This window comes from Telopea speciosissima, chromosome 7 (genome assembly GCF_018873765.1).
Source record: "Telopea speciosissima isolate NSW1024214 ecotype Mountain lineage chromosome 7, Tspe_v1, whole genome shotgun sequence".
Taxonomy (NCBI): domain Eukaryota; kingdom Viridiplantae; phylum Streptophyta; class Magnoliopsida; order Proteales; family Proteaceae; genus Telopea; species Telopea speciosissima.
This window is the reverse complement of record NC_057922.1, coordinates 13,586,369-13,605,873: the sequence shown is the minus strand read 5'-3', so window position 1 is coordinate 13,605,873 and position 19,505 is coordinate 13,586,369. Positions and strand designations below refer to the sequence as shown.

Below are 19,505 nucleotides of genomic sequence, written 5' to 3'. Positions count from 1 at the left end.
GTTTTAGTTTTCTGTGTTTTTTGATTATTAGTTTTATTATTCTTGTCGATCCGAACGGACCAGCAGAGTTAACAGCCGGTGTCATCTCTCCTGCGACAGTATCAACAAAATGGCAAATACTATGAGGGGTTCTTCATCTTCATCACCGTATCACCGAGGGGTCGACGTGGAAGGTGGAGTAGGGGACTACGGAGAGGACGACGAGGCCTCGTCAGGTCCTTTCGATATTCCTAACACCAAGAACGCTTCCTTGGAACGGCTCAAACGATGGCGGGTAGGTTTTCTTTTCGATATGGAAATGTATATGTTGTTGCAATGTGGAGTCTGCATTTTTTTTAATGGGATTTGTTTGAATATTTGAATCAATGGCGTGGGAAACTTGTGTTTTTGTAATTCGAGAGTCTTGATTCTTGATAATGTGGTATCTTTTGGTAAGTTTAAATATGGAATGGTGTGGTTATTTGTGTTGGAACGGGAATGCAAGATAATGGATGGGATTGGGAAGAATTAGTTTTGAGACGGGGAGCAAACTAGGGTTTCATGGTGAGTGTTGACTCACTGCTCCCTAGTTGTAACACTATAATTACTTATTGGGGGCCGAACTGATGAATTCTTAATTTTCCCCCTCTTTGTTGGAATTATTAGCAAATTAAGGGGGTAGAAAATTGAGAGGACAGTAACTACTGTAACTTACTTTGTGGACCATTGGTACTTGTTTTCAGGGGGTAGAAAATTAAGGGGACAGTAACTACTGTAACTTACTTCGTGGACCATTGGAATTTGTTTTCTTCTTTAGATGTGTTATTGGAATATGAAAAATCATGTAAGTTGTAATTGGCAAATATATGGAGAGGTCATCGTTAGCTAGAGGTTTATCTGGGTTTATTCTTACTTGAAAATCAAGATTATCCTAATGAGAAAAGAAGCCATTATGAGATAGAAATAGATTACGGATTGATGAGAGAGGCTGGAAGTTTATCTGGGTTTATTCTTACTTGAAAAAATCAAGATTATTCAAATGAGAAAAATAAGCCATTATGAGGTAGAATTAGATTACGGAAAGAGAGTCTTGCTATTATGCTCAATAAATAAATTGCTTATTATGGATATGCAAATGCAATTTAAGAAAATTAAACAAATCATCAATTAAGGATAGGGAACACTGAACCATCAAATGATTGGGGAACAAATTCACTTCAGTTCAGTTAAAGTTGAATGTAAATAACTGAAGGAGAACATGAACAGAACTTCGCTGCAGAAGATGAAAAGAACTTCACTGGTGGTTGTCATGTGTATGTTGACATTATTGTGTTTTTAGAAGGAGAAGCCCTTCAAGAAGATTCCCTTGGAGAAGAACTGAGAAATTTTTGAAGGACTCATTTGTTTGAGGATCATGAAGGGAAAACTTCAGTAGTGGGTGTCGGCTGGTTTGACGAGGAGAGTATAGTGGAAGGTGCAAACTTTTTAGGGTGTTAAGTAGATTAACTTCTATTGTCCTATTTGGTTATTCTCATTAGTATAGTTTCTAGATCCCATAATGTTTGTGACCTAGTTTTCGAACGAAGTGATGCTGTACTGAAGACATACAAGTGCAGGAGGTCCAAGAAAGGACAAGCTTAGTGTGGCGCAACCTATTTTAAGGCTTGGGTCTACTTTGTTTTAAGTTGTCTATTTGTTTTATATTTTAAGTTATTTTTAGTCAGTCCCGGTTGAACCGGTTATTCAGTTGGTTCAGTTTAAGTTAGGTAGTTTGTTTATTGTCTTTAAGTGTTTTAAGTTAGATCCACATTGGTGGAGAGCCGGTTAGAGAAGGGAAGAAATCTGAGATGAGATCTCAAAGTTCAGAGTTATAGTGGAGAGCGCGGATTGCATAATCATCACTTATTGGACCAAAAACCCAGGTTGGGCCTGTGTTTGGGTTTCCAAACCCGGTCATGGTGGTCAAACCAGTTAAGTGCCACTGCACCAATTCTCCTCCTCTAAAAAGAACTTGACTCTGTTGAGTTTGGACAAGGACCGAGGAGACCATCTGACTTAACACGTTGGAGGAGAAAAGATCCGGTTGTCCGCTGAAGTTTGATTGCCGGAAGGTCCTTAGCTGGGAGGAACTTCATTTTGAATCCACCATGTTTGAAGGTGTAAGTGTTCTCATAACCACAATGTTGAGCTTTCTTATCAAACAACCACCGATGCCCCAAGAGGATGTGACACACCTGTAAGGTTAGGAAATCACATTGCTCTTTATTGACCGACCTGCCAATAGAGTACATGAGCAAACATTGATCATTGATTTTAAGATTAATGTTGTTCACCCATGCAACTTTGTAGGGCTTAGGATATGGCTCTGTCTTTAAACCAAGTTTGCGAACAACGTCTTCGGAGACAATATTGGTGCAGCTACCATCGTTGATTACCATGATGCACAGATTGTTGTTGCATCTCACTATGGCCTGGAAAATACTATTTCGACGTCAATCATCCTTGTCAGGAACATTTTGTGTGGCCAAAAATTGACGAAAAACGTAACAATGTTGCGGTTCTCCATCACTATTGCTGTCATTGACTTTACTAGGTTCATGATTGCGCTCTGAATCTTGGAGTAGGAGATTATTCCTCTGTTTCTCTTCCGAAGCAATAGCCATAAATTCTTCCTTATCAGCGAAAGCAACTAGACAGTTAGGACTCTGAGCAGAAAAGTGTTCATACCCCTTGCATGAGAAGCACTGTAGCTCAGCCCGTGGCTTCATAGGAGGTCTGTCAGAACCACGCTGAGGTGGAGAATAAGGGTGGTTTGGCCTCGAAGGTGCCATTGATAAACCGTTAACCTGTGGCTTGCTGAACATAGTTGCCACAGCGTCTAGGCAAACCAAGGTGTTGGAGGGGGGCTTGGATGCAAAGCGATACCAACAAGGTGACCAAAACGCTGGCCTAGGTGACCAAGGCGACACTAGTTTTCAAGGCGCCTGGATGCCAAGGCGGTCGCCTTTGCGACGCCTTGACAACTATGCTGTTGAATGACTTTTCCTTTGAAGATTGTTACTGACTGAGACTATCACCTTGGAGAATGTATTTGTAAAAGTCTTCCAAGGGTATGACCGCTTCACACTTTCTTCTCCCTGATGTGCCACTTATATAGCGTCCTACTTCTTAGGGAGCCTATTGGATGCTAATACATCACTAATCTGAGGGTGCAAACCATTGCTGAACTATGCTACTAATACCTCTTCATCCCACTCAAAATTAGATCAAGTGGCTAAATAGTAAAACCTGGCAACATACTTCTCAAATGTTTTCCTTTCTCAACTGTGCAATACTGAGGTGCATGTGCTGCTTGTAGTCAGCAGGCAAGAATCTCCATTTCGTGGCTTCACTCATCTCAGCCAAGTAGTGACTAACCCAATGCCTTCAGTTGTTGCTGGTGCTTGATCCATTAGACTCGAGTCCTGCCTTTCAGCTTGGCCTCTGCAAATACGATCTTTCTGGCCTTAGTCAACTGGTACCATCTGAAAAAGATCTTCAAACTGTGAACCTAGTCAAGGTCTTTGGGTTGTTATCCCCATAAAAATCGAGGATGTCTAGCTTCACACCTCTTTCAGCTCCATAAAGAGGGTCATTATATTGATAAACTCCGTATGGTAGTGACGGTGGTGGTGTAACACGAGACAAACCTTTTGGGATGGAGTTGGAAGAATCCCTAGACTGCATGAGACTCATTCCTTTATCAGAAGCTATTAGTCGGTCTATGGAAGCTTGCATAGATGTCATCATAGAATGGATGGAACTGATAGCTGCGGTGAGGGTATCGGCACGTTCAATGAGGGTGTCAATATTTGTAGCAGTTTCACCTTTATAGGAGTTGTGCTGTTAGAGAATCTCACTGTTGGCCACTATGGTTAGGATATGGATGGAATCTTCATATTGGTGGCGATCCCGGGTTTCGGAAACCCTATTTGGAATCACAATGAGCCCACTCAGATAATACACAACTCCAATAGTCGAGTGGATAGTAAAACTATACATAACAGAAATCAAGCTAAAAACAAATCCAGTAAGTGGAATAGCACGTATGATGGGAGGGGTATTCCTCAGGTTGTGCGACCTCTTCTCCTTTCTCCTGATATTTCTTCTTCTTCTTCCCTTTCTCCTCTTTATTTCTATTTATTTATTCCAACACTGTTATTCTGATTTGGGCGACCTAACAGTCCCCATATAAGTTGATCGATTCCCACCTGTGAGCAGCCGTTTCAACTGAAATTTTGCACGAAGGAAGCTTTAATCTAGGCGACTCAGACCCCCCAAATCCTGGCGTCTGAAGTCCTTTCCATTGTCAGATTGCATTTCCGTTTCAGGTCTGAAATTAACTTTACCGCCAGACCCAGTTTCAGTCATTTAACTATATTATTTTGCTTGATCTTTGGATTCTGGTTGAATCGATTTTATAGCCCTCCAGGCTCCAGGTTAGGTATCCCCGCCTGAAATTTCGAGTGGATTGGATAGCTATTGGCAAAAATTCCTCATTTGAATCCAGTTTCGGTTCTCCGCTGGTTTTACATGATACTAAGAAGAAGATGACTTGATGTTTCCTCTTCCCTCTCCCACGATTGATTTATTACCCTTTTTAATCCCAATTTCCATCAGTACCCCTACCTTTGCATTGTATGGCCATTTAAGTTGTATTTCTTTCTTCTTCCAAAAGTACCCTTTCCTCATCAAACGTGCTATCCCACTTGCTGGTTTACTTCTTTATTAAATTGTTTTCAATTAATTACAATACTGCCATTCCAATATAATTTCAGTTATTTACCATTCTGCCATTGCTTCTCTACAACTTCAATATTTACTGTTCTGCCACTGGTGCTTTTGTTTTGAGTTATCTAACACTTGGGTGGGCCGTAAGCGATCCGATTTGGGCCTTCTAAACCCCGGATCTGCATTAAGGAGTTCCACACTTGAGGGCACATTTAACATTCCGAAGCTTGTGGGCAAAGGAGATGAGGGGGGAGGAGTGATGGTGGACAGGCTTGGCCCTTGCTTCTGCAATAATGGAAAAGAAATCAGGATGGGAGGACCACATGTCAAAGTATTTGAAGGGTTTAGGGCCAAAGGAGATGTAAGGCTGGATGAGGGTAGTGATGGATCTATGGTCAGAGATACCTGGAGGGTCAAAAGTTGCATGGGAAAATGGGAATGAGGTTAGCTAGGCCCCATTGACTAAAACTCTGTCAAGCTTACAAACAATCCGGGAGGAACCACTTCTCCTATTGTGCCAAGAGAATTTCAAACCCGACCATCTTAGATCTTTCATACCAATATCCTCTAGACACTCAGTAAAAGTATCGACAGAGGAATCCACAGGACGGTCACACCCTTGCTTTTCATGGCCAAACCTAACAACATTGAAGTCATCCCCTAAGGGCAATACAACGTCTTTTTTTTTTTTGGTAAGAGACGATACAACATCTTAACTCTCAACAGAATGAATATTTATTGTAAATGAATGGTACTAAATGAGGGATTGGGACACAGCAATGTGACAGGAAATTGTTCATTTTGAATAATCTGTTTCACGTTCTGAAATAGCTGCAGGTTTGAAAAACCTGTGGACCATCCCAATCCAATAACAGAAAACATAGAATTGGCAATAAAAAGAGAGGCAATTTCTGTATTTTCTGATTATTTGGGGGGTGGGGGGGACCCAAGTCAAAAGAATCAATCTAAAATCCGGCCTCGTAATCGATGAGATACAAGGAGGGCAAGAACTTAATCTTGAAGTCTTGAGGGTTTTAGAAGTTAAATTTACTTGGAAGCCAGATAACACATCAAGCAGCTAGGTCAGTAAAGTCAGTAAGTGATAATTCTCAGTTTCAGAATCCTGTATAATTACCTGTCATAAATTGAGATTTTAGTATATATGCACATTATTCACTCCATTATATCACAGCATTGCAGCCCCGACACCTATCAAATTTACCCAAGCATCAGAGCAATTGTTTAGCAGACAGATTGGTTATTAATGGTAATTGATCACAAGGAGAAAAGCCATTGATCACGGGTAGTTCGCCTTCATCAAGAGGAAATAGTTCTCCTTGACCCTGAGTTGTGAAGTGATAGGTGAAAATAATGGTTTGTTGTAGGATAGGGAAAGCGGTGTAAGAGGGACTGATGAGTTACAAGAGGGGACAAGAGTCTTGAGTGATTATACTAACTGAAATGGACTATTTAACTTGCCTCTGAAGGGATCCAGATACAGTCAAGAGATGCTCGTTACATGGCAACACTGCAGAAGCTGGACTGCTTTCTGGTGTCTCTTGTTTGGAAATAATAATATTCAAACATTTTGTTGTAAGGATTGGTTGCACCTGTTCAATTCCAATCATTCTTGGAGAGATGTCAATGAGGAACAGGTGAGGCCAGTTTGATTTGAATTTTTTTTGGCTTGGAGCTGATCTAACGGAAAAGAAAAATGTGGTCTAAGTACCGATTCTCTGAGAGTTGTTACAATTATGGTGGCTTTTTCTAAGGTGACGTGGTCAAAGAATCAGATATTTACAAGAAAGCTGAAACAAATAAAATAAAATTAGAATCTGGAACGCTAGTTTAGAACTCATTGAGTCGCCTCGGGAACAGCCAACTGCATCCGGATTGGTAATAATTCTGGTAAATTTCAAACTTTACTTGGTGTTGAATAACTTTGTCTGAGAATTCTGACTTATTGACTCAGCTGAATTAAAGCATGAAAATGACTGAACTGATTAAGTTGATTTACTTGACATGGGTGTGTGGAGGGGGGAAGGCAGTTCTGAAGCTCCAATATTTTCCATGTGGCATCAAGTAGCACCCGGATGGTTAAGATGGATAGAGGACACTGGATTTGTTCTATGTGAGAAAGGAATATCTTGGATTAGATCCTGATTGCATGCAGAGGAGGAGCATCCACATGCTGGACTGAAGGTCATGCATCTCCTCAAACTAACTCATGAAGAATGATGTGTGGAGTCCGCTTGTGGAATTTATTCTAGTTTATAAATTTTATTTTTCTAGTTGAAGTTGCTAGAGGTCATTATTTGGGTTACCTTGAGTTTAATGTTATTTTGCACTAGGATAAATCTGTTTTTTTACTGTGGTTGGAATTACATTTGTTATGGTTAAGTGCATTGTACTAATATCACATGACAAGTAATTTATTCCGTTGAAGTACCTAAAGAGATGTAAATTATTCTGTTGTCTACTGGAGGATAAAACACTTGCACTAGATAACTCTGTTTTCTTGATTAATTGTGTTTTGTTTGTTACAGCAAGCGGCACTTGTGCTTAATGCTTCTCGTCGATTTCGTTACACTTTGGACTTGAAAAAGGAAGAAGAGAAAGAGCAGATAAGGAGGAAGATTAGAGCACATGCTCAAGTCATACGAGTAAGGTTATTTATGGAAACAAATAGATCTCTCCTTTATATTGGTTGTTATCGTTATTTTCTAATCTATGACGTACTCTTGTATCAGGCAGCTTTCCTTTTTAGAGAGGCTGGGGAACGAGTAAATGGTACCACACTCTCTCATAATTGCTCTGTTATGTTCGTAAATCTGATCTTGTAAAAATATGAGCACAAGTAATGTAGTCCTATATAGGCCTTGCCTATATAGGACTATACCAATTAAAATAATCATCTAAAGCAGCTAACCAATCACAAAATACCTGTGGATCTGGTCTGCCATCCTAGTCTCTCAACTCATACGCCTCTGGAGGTCTATGGCGTCTCCTGTAATCTCTATATCCTCTGTTCCTATCTTCACTATGATCTTTGTACCTTTCTCTATCTTCTCTGTATTTATCTCTTCCTGGGGCTCTTTGTACTACCGAATTGACTTGATATTTGTCCTTTTCTAGGGGATTGTTGCTGTCCCTATGAGGGGTAGTCCTCTTTTCTTCCAATCGTGTCACCTTTTCATTCAACTTCTATAGCATCTCCATTATAGCAGCCATAGGATCAGGTGGAGGGGGCAGAACTGGATTGCCATGTACATCCATGGCTCTGATACCAATTTAATGTAGTCCTATATAGGTAAGGCCTAATAGGAGCCAGGTAAGATCAGAATTCTGTAACTGTTTACAGATGTGCTATTTAGGGTAAAACTAGGATTAGGGTTGGATATTGGGAAAGGGGTTTATAGGGTATTAATGGACAGGTCTAGAGGGCTATTATGGTATAAAAAGGTTAGGGTTTGGATGAGTTTTGAAATTCTGCAATTTTGGGTAGAATTGAATTTTAGGTCAAAATTAGGGTTAAGTTAGGTTTAGGTTAGGGTTGCCTTATATGGTAATGATAGGCAGGTGTAGGGAAGTCTAATGGTATACGTTTTATGATGTTTGAGTGAATGGAAGTAGGTTAGATGAGTTGGACAGCAAGATAAGGTTATTGGAGACAATTTCTAATGGAGGTAGGAGTAGGGGATTCTAGGGTTTAGGGTGGTGGGGGTTTGATGAAACTTGGATCGAGTGTCAATAATGATGTAAGGGATGTATGCTGAAAATTTGGTTTGAAACTAATGGACAGATTTGAAGTTATGGAGGAATCCTAGTTAGGGTAGGAGTAAGAAGAAGAAGGTTTAAACAAAGTTCAGATTCAAACTTACTGGATTTGAAGAGATCTTCAATGGCAGCAGCTTTGAAGGTGAACAATGGGGTCTCCCGATTTACAAGATGCAAGGAGATAAGTAGCAACCCTCTCGATCTTCACGATGCAAGGAGTCGATTGGAGATCCACCAATCCCTTCACCTTGATATTACTCACAAGGCAACCTTGATATTACTCACAAGGCACACTCACAATGGAGCAAAGGCAGCAACAAAGGCAGCAAGCATAAAGCTGAGTTTTTATTAATCAAAATTCGTGTTCAATACTTGGCCCCCTTACAACCTTATATAAAAGACTCAAAATTAGACTCCTACACTAAAAGGGAATGACCTAACCCTATCCCTAACCTATTAGGTAACTTAAACTGACTAGGAAACTAGAATACTAAAGGAAATAGACTCAAAACATGGCTGGACTTATAGAGTCCTATCCAGCCCAACTTACATCACATGATCACTTAAGTTGTCACATGACCACTTAACCAAGTCACATGGTCACTTAAATTGAACAAATTGGATGCAACCAATTTGAACCGGTTCAATTAAAAAGTATAAAAATAAACTAATTATTGGGCTAATCCCGTATGCAACCTATATACCCCTAGTTTAGGCTAATTAAAGTGGCCTATTACAGAGAAAACCCATGGGATCAAAGGCCCAACATGTATAGAACCCAATCCTATTGTTATTCCTAATAAAACAAGCCTATTTTGTTGATGAATCTGCATCAACAAGTTTGTTTGCTTAGAGTTGGATTAGAGCATGGGTGCTAAAAAGTTATCGTTGAGAGTCATCACTAGCCCAATGATTGTGTCAGGCTGTCAGTTTACTTCACAATTGGTCTCATCCCCTTTCCTTGGAGTGGAAAATCACTGTTTACATCATCCTTTACTGTGGTACACCATGATGGATGGCTGAACCTTGTTTTGCTATTAATCTTTTCCTTTTTTTTATGGGGAGGGGGGGGGGTTTGCAAGACAAATTCTGACTTTCTAATGTAATTTAGAAAGTAACCAAACCCAACTATGTTACTAGAAAAGCAAACCTGTCACACTTTAATTATAAACCTAAGATGCAAAATTACTATTTTGATTCCAATTATAGACAAAACAAAAATATTAACTTAAAAAACCGATCCTCAATCAAATTCCTAAACGTTACACCCTGATAGATTGCTGGTAAATTGGTCATAATAAGACTCATAGCTGTTAGCTCCCCTAGATCAGGTTGTTATTGTAAAAATCTTGGTCTTGTTGGAAAGGTAGCTAGAGTAACTTTTAAGAGGCTCCAAAATCAACTAAATTAATGAATTTCAGACTTTTGAAATCATTAAATCCTAGGCACATACAAAGCGTTGAGGCTAGTGCCTGAGTCGTAAGGTGTAGGTTGAGGCACATGTGACGTTCAATTTTTTATACTGTGTACTTGTTTGGAGAAGACTAACAAGCTGGCGTATGAGTTATCCGTAAAAAGGGGGGGGGGGGGGAGGGAGTCATGACCACTAAACTGGAAACTTTCATCTTACTGACCACTGAAGTCGTGGGGGTACAATTTTTTTATTCATGGAGGCTCAAACTTTTCTAAACAAAATTAAATATCCTAATTAAGCACTAACCATCATAAAGGAGCACATGATATACAAAAAGAACCTATCTAAAAGTGAGCTCTACAAGGAAATTTGAGAGAGAGAGAGAAAATTTCTCCCATGGAGGTGTGATTTCCTTGGGTTCCTAGGTGTGATTGACAAGGCTCTTCTTCCTTCTTCACTTTATTACCAAAAAAGTGAGCTCTAGAAGATATACAAATAGAACCTATCTTGTTATCTATCACAACTCCACCATACCAATTTTCTTTATGATCTAGGACGTTTATGTTGTTGAAAGACTTAGAAACCAACATCAATTCAAAGTTTGGTAGGATTTCTTCTTTTCTTTGAAATAGAATCTATGATATCTTCTTTCCGAAGGATGCAGTAGATAGAATAGGGGGAGTAATTGCAAAACAGTTGCATATTTTGTGGGGATTGGATATCTGGCCAGTAAGTGAAAACATGTTGTGCAGGGGGAAGCCCAACCTTGGCTAGAGCAGCAATTGGTAGGGGATAGGCTAGGGGTGACATAGGCAGAATGTTTAGATCTGTAATAGAGGGATCAAATCTAGTTTATTGGTAGGTTAGGGATAGGATAAAGAGAGAAGACGAGAGATCAGATTCTGATCTGGGATGAAGAGAGAAGAAGAGACGGGAGATTAGAGGGAGTATCCTGAGAGCGAGGAGAAGAGATGAGATTGAGAGGGGGAGAGAAAGAAAAACGAGATTTGGGAGAGGTGAGGGATAGAAGTTGATTGAACACACCTGCTGATTTCCAATGAAATTCAATATTCAATTCATTCTTCAAATCTTTCTTTCATTGTTGGATTACATGAGTATATAAAGAAAATAAAAATGACTCTTGGACTCGAGCATTAATCACCTAGAAGCCAACTCCAATAAAACATTAAATTACCTAGAAACTAATACCCAGTAAAATTAATTGCTCAACACAAACTTTTGGACTCCTACATAGAAACGTAAAAGACCCAACTTGAAAACTGAAAAGTCTAATTAAAGCACCTTGAAAAAAGACATCAACTCATTAACTAAGCCTAGGAAAATGAAAAGACACGCTGGAATATGAAAAGAGACACTTTAAGAAAATTAAACTCAGGTCTGGTGGCTCTCTGGAGTCGACTTCATGGGCCCCACCAGCAATAATATCACAGGGACTAACCTGGCCAACTTAACTCACGGCTGGGCTTAATTGGGGCTGGTTTTAGCCAGCAGATGCTCCACACATATAGGGTGGCTGGTCCATGCAAAGACTGGTTGGTGCGTGGTTGGTTGCGTGTGGGCGTGGGCTGCCAAATTGGGTCGGGCCGGTCTAGCCAATCAATTGCTCCTCCATCAAGGGGTTTGTTGGTTTGCACAGTTAACTATTTAATTCTTGCTTGGTATGAAGATTTCGGCAATTGTTGGTTGTGGTGTGATGGATGGAAGATTAATTTTCCTGGCTTGGATGAAGCTTTATGTGCATGCTTGGGTGGGGGGTGGGGAGGAATTTAAAGAAGATGGAACAACCCAGGAATCCTGCAAATTCACTGCATGGTTGTAAAGCTTGCTGAATTTTGGTTTTTTGATAGGGGGACTGAGATCTTGATGATTTCGGGTGTTCTAAGTGATGGCCGGAAAGTGGAAAGATAATTTTTATAACTGGACCGTAGGGGTGGACAAATCGGGAATAACTGGACTGCCCCTTTTTATGGTTTGGTCTGGGTATAATTCCATCTTCACTGGAAACTGGAATCTGGAATCTGGAATCAGGAATCAAACAAGACAGTTTCTGCAACAGAAATCAGACCGTTGGGACAAAACCCAAGTTTTTTTTTTCCTGTGCTTTTGGTGACTGGGTTGGGGGATTTGCTTCGCTTGGTGATGAGGTAGGGGAGCGAAATTTCAAGAGCTGGGGGAGAGAGAAACTTGAAGGAATGAGATCTCAGGGGGATGGGGAGAGAGATTGCTGAGGGGGATGGGAGCTAAAAAGGAAATCTGGGGAGAGATTTTGATTGGTTGATTCTACGGCATACCCCATATTTCAACTAGTGCATAATTTTAAATTCATATAAAAATAAATTAAAAATCCTCAATAAGTAAGATGTGTAATTCATAAAATTATAAAAAACTAATCAAATCTTGTAAAATATTCTAAAATTTTCGACTGAAAAATGGACAGAATTTGGTAAATGAAGTGTTTTTGAAAAAATGCCAAAACCTTAAGCCTTGATCCACTGTGCCAAAATGTAGATGCCAACATCTTACTTTGATTTCTAAGCTAATGACTGCTGCTTTTGTTGACGATTACTATGCTACAAGTCAAACTACTAAACTGAAACGAACCATTCACTTTCTAGTGGAAGGCTCCCCTTGAGATATGTTTTGAGTAATAGGATTTACGTTTCTGAAGGATTCAATTTTTCAGCATCTTCAAATTGGTTTGCCTGCTGCATTTTTTCTTCTGAGGGCAGTGTTTTCACTTATACCAAGGCTGAAGCTGCTGAACCACTACTGCTATATATGTTTTTTAAAGTGCAAGGATTGAAGCTTCAAACACCTCATCCGCACAGTCTCTATATTTATTTCTTAGGCTTGCAAGTGTTCATTCTTCCTTTCAAGTATAGATGCCGTTTTCTTCTGCTGCAAGACTGCAAGTTCGTTGAAGGATTTTTAGCTTCTACAGGAATTTCATTTGGGTTTTGTTCAAATATCTAGTTTGCCTTTTCCAGTCAAAAGGGAAAAAATGTTTGTTTTATATCTTGTTTATTGCTTTGGATTGCGCTTCCATTGGAGTTCCTTTTTTTGGAAATTTATCTAATAACTTTCTGATGTTTTGGATTCTTCAATTGAATTTTATCAGTTCTTTTTAGACAGCAGTGAGTTTGGGATCTCTTTGTTATACTGCAGTTGCTGTACTTTTTTGGATTCTGAATAAAGCTATTGTATAATGCATGCTTGTTCTTTTATTATTTTTTTTGGGGGGGGGGGGGGCTTCGTACATGAATTTTTTTATACTCTTTTTTTGGGTTTTACGAATTTGTTGTTAATCTATGCCCTTTTTCTTTACCTACTTTTGACGGGATTAATGTGTATCTGTTGATATAGTGGTAGGCCCTCCATTACCTCCACCTTCAAGTGGTGTGTATGCAATTGGACAAGAACAACTTAATTCACTGAACAGGGATCATAATTCTTCGGTTCTACAAGAATATGGAGGGGTTAGTCTACCACAAAACCATCCTTAATTTACTCCTGCATTTTCTCTACTTTAATTTTACATTACATGATGACTTTATTTTATTTTTACTTCAGATTAGAGGTCTATCAGATTTGTTGAAAACTAATCTTGAAAAAGGAATTAATGGAGATGATAATGATTTGCTAAGTCGAAAGAATGCATTTGGCTCCAACACGTATCCTCGCAAGAAAGGACGGAGTTTCTGGGTACTTTTTGGTTACTGTTCTGATAAGGAGTTTCAATATCTTCTTCATTATTATATCTGTGCTATTAAGAGCCACTGAGTTTGCGTTTGAATCTCCTGTAGATGTTCCTTTGGGAAGCATGGCAAGACCTAACGCTTATTATCTTGATGGTAGCTGCTGCAGCATCTCTCGCACTGGGAATAAAAACAGAGGTTAGCTTGACTGTCGGATAATGAACTGGTTTAATTTGTTTTGGTTTAATTAATCTGTTTGTTGGTAATAATGATGGATATAAATCATTAGTTTCAGAGTATATAATATGCAGTGTAGTATCAAAGTATTGATACGGTACAGATTGATTCAGCTGGTACACATCGAGTTTGACCATGTTGATACAATACAGAATTGATATATAAAAGTTTTATGTACAGAATCGACACAGACAGATACACTTGACACAGAGGCTGCCAAAACCCAAAAATCCCAGTTTTTGAAAGATAACTTTTTGCCTAAACCTATGTGGATCCTGGTTTGGGGGGGGGGGTGTAGGGAAGAAGGGAAAAGTTGCAGGGGAAGGGGAAAGAGATCACACAATCACACACTCTCACAGAGTAAACCCAATAAACTTCTATTCAATTCACTTCACTTTTTTTAATGTTGGGTTACATGCAAGTATTTAATGAAGAAAATAACAAGAGTCCTATTCTAACTACAAAACTGAAATTACTTGCAACTCAAACTCAAACTCAAACTCTCTCTAACTCCTACGTAGTCAACAGATAAAAGATTGAATAAATAAACTACTAAATGAACTAATATACTACTTCAAACCCTTGGTGGACCAAAATCCTTGGTTGGACCGGTTCTGCCTGGGTTTGGATCTCCAAATCCTAGCATGCTAGTCCAACCAGTTAAGTGATACTGCATCAATTCTCCTCGTCTGAAAAGAACTCGACTCTGTCGAGTTTGGAAAAGGACCAAGGAGGCCGTCTGAAGCAACACACGGGAGGAGGAACGTTTTCGCTACTTTCTTGAGTAGATACAAAGTAATTGAAGATCTCAATAATTCTCCAAAAAAGGAATTCCAGGACTGCCGCAAGCTAGAATGTGCAGTCAACTGCATCGAATCAACTGATCACACAATGTAAATCAATAAACAGGTAAGGGAGACACTAGTTTATTATTATATCACCATCAACTAGGGCTTAAGTAGATATTAGGCAGAATAGGTTGCTGCAACCATGGTTTATATCGGTATCTGTCGGTACTGATACGATATATCTTTTTAAGTATGTCTCGATTCCTATTGTATTGTTTCGACTGATACGGCCCGATACAATACGATACGATATGATGCGTACTGATACTTATGATACATAGGTTAAAGGGTTCTGTGAGAGTACCAATATGTATCAGTATGTATCGGCTGATACAGCTCAATACAGACTGATACGGTCGATACCAACCGTTACACGCCGTCGATACGGCCATTAAAGCCCCATTTGACTATCAGACTCGATATAGTGTCATTTAGCGGAAAAAAGGGAACGAACTCCTAACCGAGACACTCTCAATATTTTCCTTTAACCAAGTGTTCTTCAAAAAATTAGAGTTGATGGGGGGTTCTAATCTACACTAAAAAACTATTCAAGAAGTGTACTTTGTTTTTATCATTCTACAAGCTGGGATCAGAGATTGAAGGAGATTTCACAGAAAAGGTTAGAAGAGAAGGCTGGGCTTTATTTATAGGCTGAGTCTTAGTAGCAGCCTACTAAGAGTCGAAGTCTTAATTTCAAATACAAAGTAAAGTAGAAATAGAAGTCCATGGACATCCATGGACCCCAGCCAAGGCACACTCTAACTATGTTAATTATAAATGCCCAATAGGTTATATGGGCCATGGGCTTTAATATTTTCAGCTCTATTGTAATGGCCCAATTCTATAAAGAACGTCCCAGTGCACAATGCTCCTGCTACTGCAGGGCCTGGGAGGGGCAAATGTATGCAGGCTTACTCCTTACTTTACGGTAGAGGCTGTTTACAAGTTTTGAACCCACAACCAACAGGTTGTAATAGCGCAACAGTTTGCCCAACCAACAGGTTGTAGTAGCGCAACTTAACAGTTGCTCCAAGGCTCGTCCACTAATGGGCCAACTCTATACAACAACAACCACAGCCTTATCCCAACTAAATGGTCAGCGAATGGGCCAATTCTATAAGCCCCAATATTAGGGATTTAGGTCTTATGTGGGATTAACTAGTTAGTTTTTTATTTTGTTTACTAAGTATGACCTTGAATAGAGCTGATCGGAGGGCAATGATCCATGTAGCCAACCTCATTTAGTTGCGATAAGGCTGAGTAGTTGTTGTTGTTGTAGTAGTAGTATCTTGAGTTTCTAATTTTATTTCCTTGGTGTACAAGGCACCACTACTCCATGTGTGGGCCTATTTTAAATAGTTTCTATTTAGTACTTTCCTTTTTGGAGGTAGTAGACTCCACTTTATATGGTAAGAGCCATAGAGCCTCACCCATGATTTGATTAGTTGAATGAGAACAGGCTTTGTGCCTTATTGCTGTGAAAATACAGTGAGCATGGTGAGATGCCATTGGGTAAGTGAAAGACTCACCTAGGCCATAGGTGAGAGGCCTTGGTCATATACCCTCTATTCCTCCCTTCTCTCTCTCCCTTCTCTTCTATTTTGTTTCTGTTGCAACCTTGTTCTGTGGAGTGGTCGACACCTACTACAACAGTGATGTTATTTACTGTTCTTGAAGTTGAAATGCTGATATCATCCACTCCTCAGTCTTTGGAATCAGAAGAAGGCAGGGCAGATCTGAGATACTTCATCTTCCCTTTAATTAATATAAACCTGAACTGCTTGGGTCCTTAACAGATAATTAGAGACGGCATTGAATTTGATAGTAGTAATCTGGACATGAACATTATCCGAAGTAGGTTTGGGATCAGGCATCATGATGAAAAGAGAATAACCAGCAGCTCGAGAATAAGTAGCGATAGGAGGGACTGAAAAATCCAGTGGCAGCCAAAGATGGGCAGATTCTAAGAAGAACAAGCAGGTAACTGAAACCTAGGATACCTTGTTCTGATAGATTCCCAAAGCTGGAAAGAAATAGAACGGGAATAGGGAAGATAACCCCACAATATTGACCTGATCTGATAAAGGAACAAGCTGCAGCAGTGATATGTAGATTCTGAAATCACCAATCCAGAATTTGGGTGATTTCAGAATTTAGAAAATCAAGGAGTTGTATTAACACCAAACTGAGGTCGAGGGAGCCCTTTAGGTGGACTAATAATGTCCAAAAATTGCTAACTGATGGTCTGATTGAAATTAATTTGAGATGCAAAGCTGTCCAAAAAACCCAAAAAAACAGGGTACTGCCGGCCCCTTGAAGAAATCAAATTAAACACTATTAGAGGCTGAAGGACCTTACCATAGGAGCTAACAAAGCCCTAAAATATGAGGTACATCTGCTGGTGCGTTGCAAAATAAGGCAGATCTCTCTGTTGCCCCAAAAAAAAAAAAAAAACCCAGAACCAGGGTGCCGCCAGCCTTTATATGTAGAAAACTTCACAGCAAGATGTAGTAAATGCAAGGAGACCCTAGTTTATCTTCATATCACATCAACTAGGGCCTTAGATAGTATGAATGGCAGCATAAGTTTCTGCAACCATAAGGACTATACTTTAAGAGACTATCAAAACAGAATTGAAGGTGAAGAACTGATCATCGCTCTGATACCATGAAGCAGCGAAGATATCAACAACACAAAGGTTGAAGAAGAAGAAGAAGAAGAGAGGTCAATCCCCAATAGTTATAAAGCCCAACTAAACAACTTAACACACACAACGATAGGGACACTCCCCCTTATCAATGCCAACTAAACAGAATAGAGTACCACAGGGTTTGATAGAAATACCCCTGCGGTACATGTCTTAACAATTACAATGTCCATAAATCATTTCTGATATATGTTAGCAGTATTTTATAGATAAGCAATTTAGTGCTGCAAACTACAACAAATGTGGGTTATTGATATCTACTGCGAGTGTTTTGAACTCCTTATTAATTTTTAGATTTTCTTTTTCCAGGGAATATATTTCTTTGATTCACATGATCTTTTCGTTTCCTCATCTTCTATTTATTTTGCTTATTGAAAATAAATTGACTCAATAGAGTAGGCTGAGTAGTTGTTTTTGTGGTATTGCTTGTGGGTTCCCTATGACTTTCTTTTCTTTATTTTCTGTTGTATATATTCTTTTTATTTCCTCTTATTCACTTTCTTCTTCTTTTATAGGGCATCAAACAGGGATGGTATGATGGGGGTAGTATTGCCTTTGCTGTTATTCTTGTTATTCTTGTTACAGGTACCCCTCAGACTATTTAATTATGAGCGTCTTTTCTTTTCTACATTCTTGTTCTTGTATAGGTTTTCTTTGGAAAGAAGAGATAGGTCTATATTTGGAACTTTTGATTGACTGCGAAATTTGTGATATTATATGGTTCACGTTATTTAAACAAGTAATCTTCTGCAGTACTGACCAACTTCTAAAGAAGGAAAGACAGATCCGTTCATACTTTAAATATCTTAATGACTGAAAGGTTAACCTCCCTTTCTAAGGTGATAAAAGCATTTGACCAAATAGAGGTCCTATGAGCCTTTGTTTGCTAATGGAAATCATCCTCTTGAAAAAGGTGTTGTTTATTGAATAATGCAAAAGCAATCCATGGTCTTGATCGTGTGGCTGGGATTGGTTCAGATCTTGTATGTGATTTTCTCTTATTTCTAAATTGAAGTTTTAAGGTAGGTCATGGGGTACTTGTTTAGCTATCAATTAGGAGTTTTAAAATCTAAAACTGACCAAATATTTGCTATAGAAGACTCCTAACAAGATTTAAACTCATTTATTTGCTCACCACTCAACTAAACTCTACTACTATTATTCCCAGTATAGAATCATCTACCCCACTATTGACTATACGGGCTTTTAATTAAGGCATGGTACAACAAATAACTCCATAAACTAGTATTCCAAGGCTCATAGAATCCATCCATGACCCAAAATAACGTTTTCCAAGGCCCAATAAGAATGCAGTTATACATTAAGAATAATGCCTAGGAAGTCCAAGTTCTACTCAATTTCTTTCACTAAAAAGATAATTCAGCCTGATCCTTAGTATTTCTGGATTGGCAAATAAGACTTGAGCTTATTTGGATATGATGCACAGAGAAGAGCTGAAATTACATGCTGAAGTAGGACTTAAAAAAAAAAAGAAGAAAAATTCAATAACTAAATTAGAAGGACTAATTGATTAAATAAAAAAAATCCATATCTAATGTTATACAGATAATATTTACTCAAATTTGGGAACTGAGAACAAATATTTTGTGGATGTTAGAATTTAAAACGATCTCCTAATCCGACTCTAAGAGTTCAAAAAACTAGTCTATTCCTATGTATCTTACTATGCAAATAAAAGAGATAAAAAAAAAAAAAGAAATTGCTAAGTAAACTACTTCCAATCCTTAGTGGACCAAAAACCCGGGTAGGACTGGTCCCATTTGGGTTTGGGTTTCCAAACTTTGTCATGCTTGTCCAACCAGTCAAGTGCTACTGCATCAGCATCATGCTGCCTTTAACTAATTGTTGGGCTAGGACCTGATGAAGGTGCTGGGATCTCCTAAAGGCCACGATTTTATTTAAGGCTCTCTGCCAATTAGTTTGCAGAACTGGAAGGGCATTCAAACTGGTTTTCTTGGGCCCTTGTCACCTCTCTCTGAACCTCCATATTCTGAAAGCCAAGAAACTTTTTGATGCTTGTAGGTCCCTGTTGCAGA

The 19,505-nt window shown here is 39.0% G+C and overlaps 1 protein-coding gene and 1 long non-coding RNA gene across 3 annotated transcripts in view; both read left to right on the top strand.

Moving 5' to 3' along the window:
* Nucleotides 1-19,505, top strand: part of LOC122667266 (calcium-transporting ATPase 10, plasma membrane-type-like) — a 67,764-nt gene that overhangs the window by 155 nt on the left and 48,104 nt on the right. Inside the window, exons 2-8 of one of the 2 annotated variants that reach the window (XM_043863520.1) lie at nt 75-274; nt 7,296-7,412; nt 7,500-7,539; nt 13,325-13,437; nt 13,532-13,663; nt 13,765-13,854; nt 17,964-18,033. In XM_043863520.1, coding sequence (XP_043719455.1) covers nt 110-274; nt 7,296-7,412; nt 7,500-7,539; nt 13,325-13,437; nt 13,532-13,663; nt 13,765-13,854; nt 17,964-18,033 — 727 coding nt within the window. In that variant the 5' untranslated portion in view covers nt 75-109. Of the gene's footprint in view, nt 1-66; nt 275-7,295; nt 7,413-7,499; nt 7,540-13,324; nt 13,438-13,531; nt 13,664-13,764; nt 13,855-17,963; nt 18,034-19,505 lie in introns of those variants that run through there. The other variant, XM_043863518.1, reaches the window with a different exon arrangement.
* LOC122667268 lies at nt 16,205-16,425 on the top strand. Its single transcript, XR_006333780.1, has 2 exons — nt 16,205-16,238; nt 16,282-16,425. It is a non-coding gene; the product is annotated as an uncharacterized LOC122667268 (long non-coding RNA).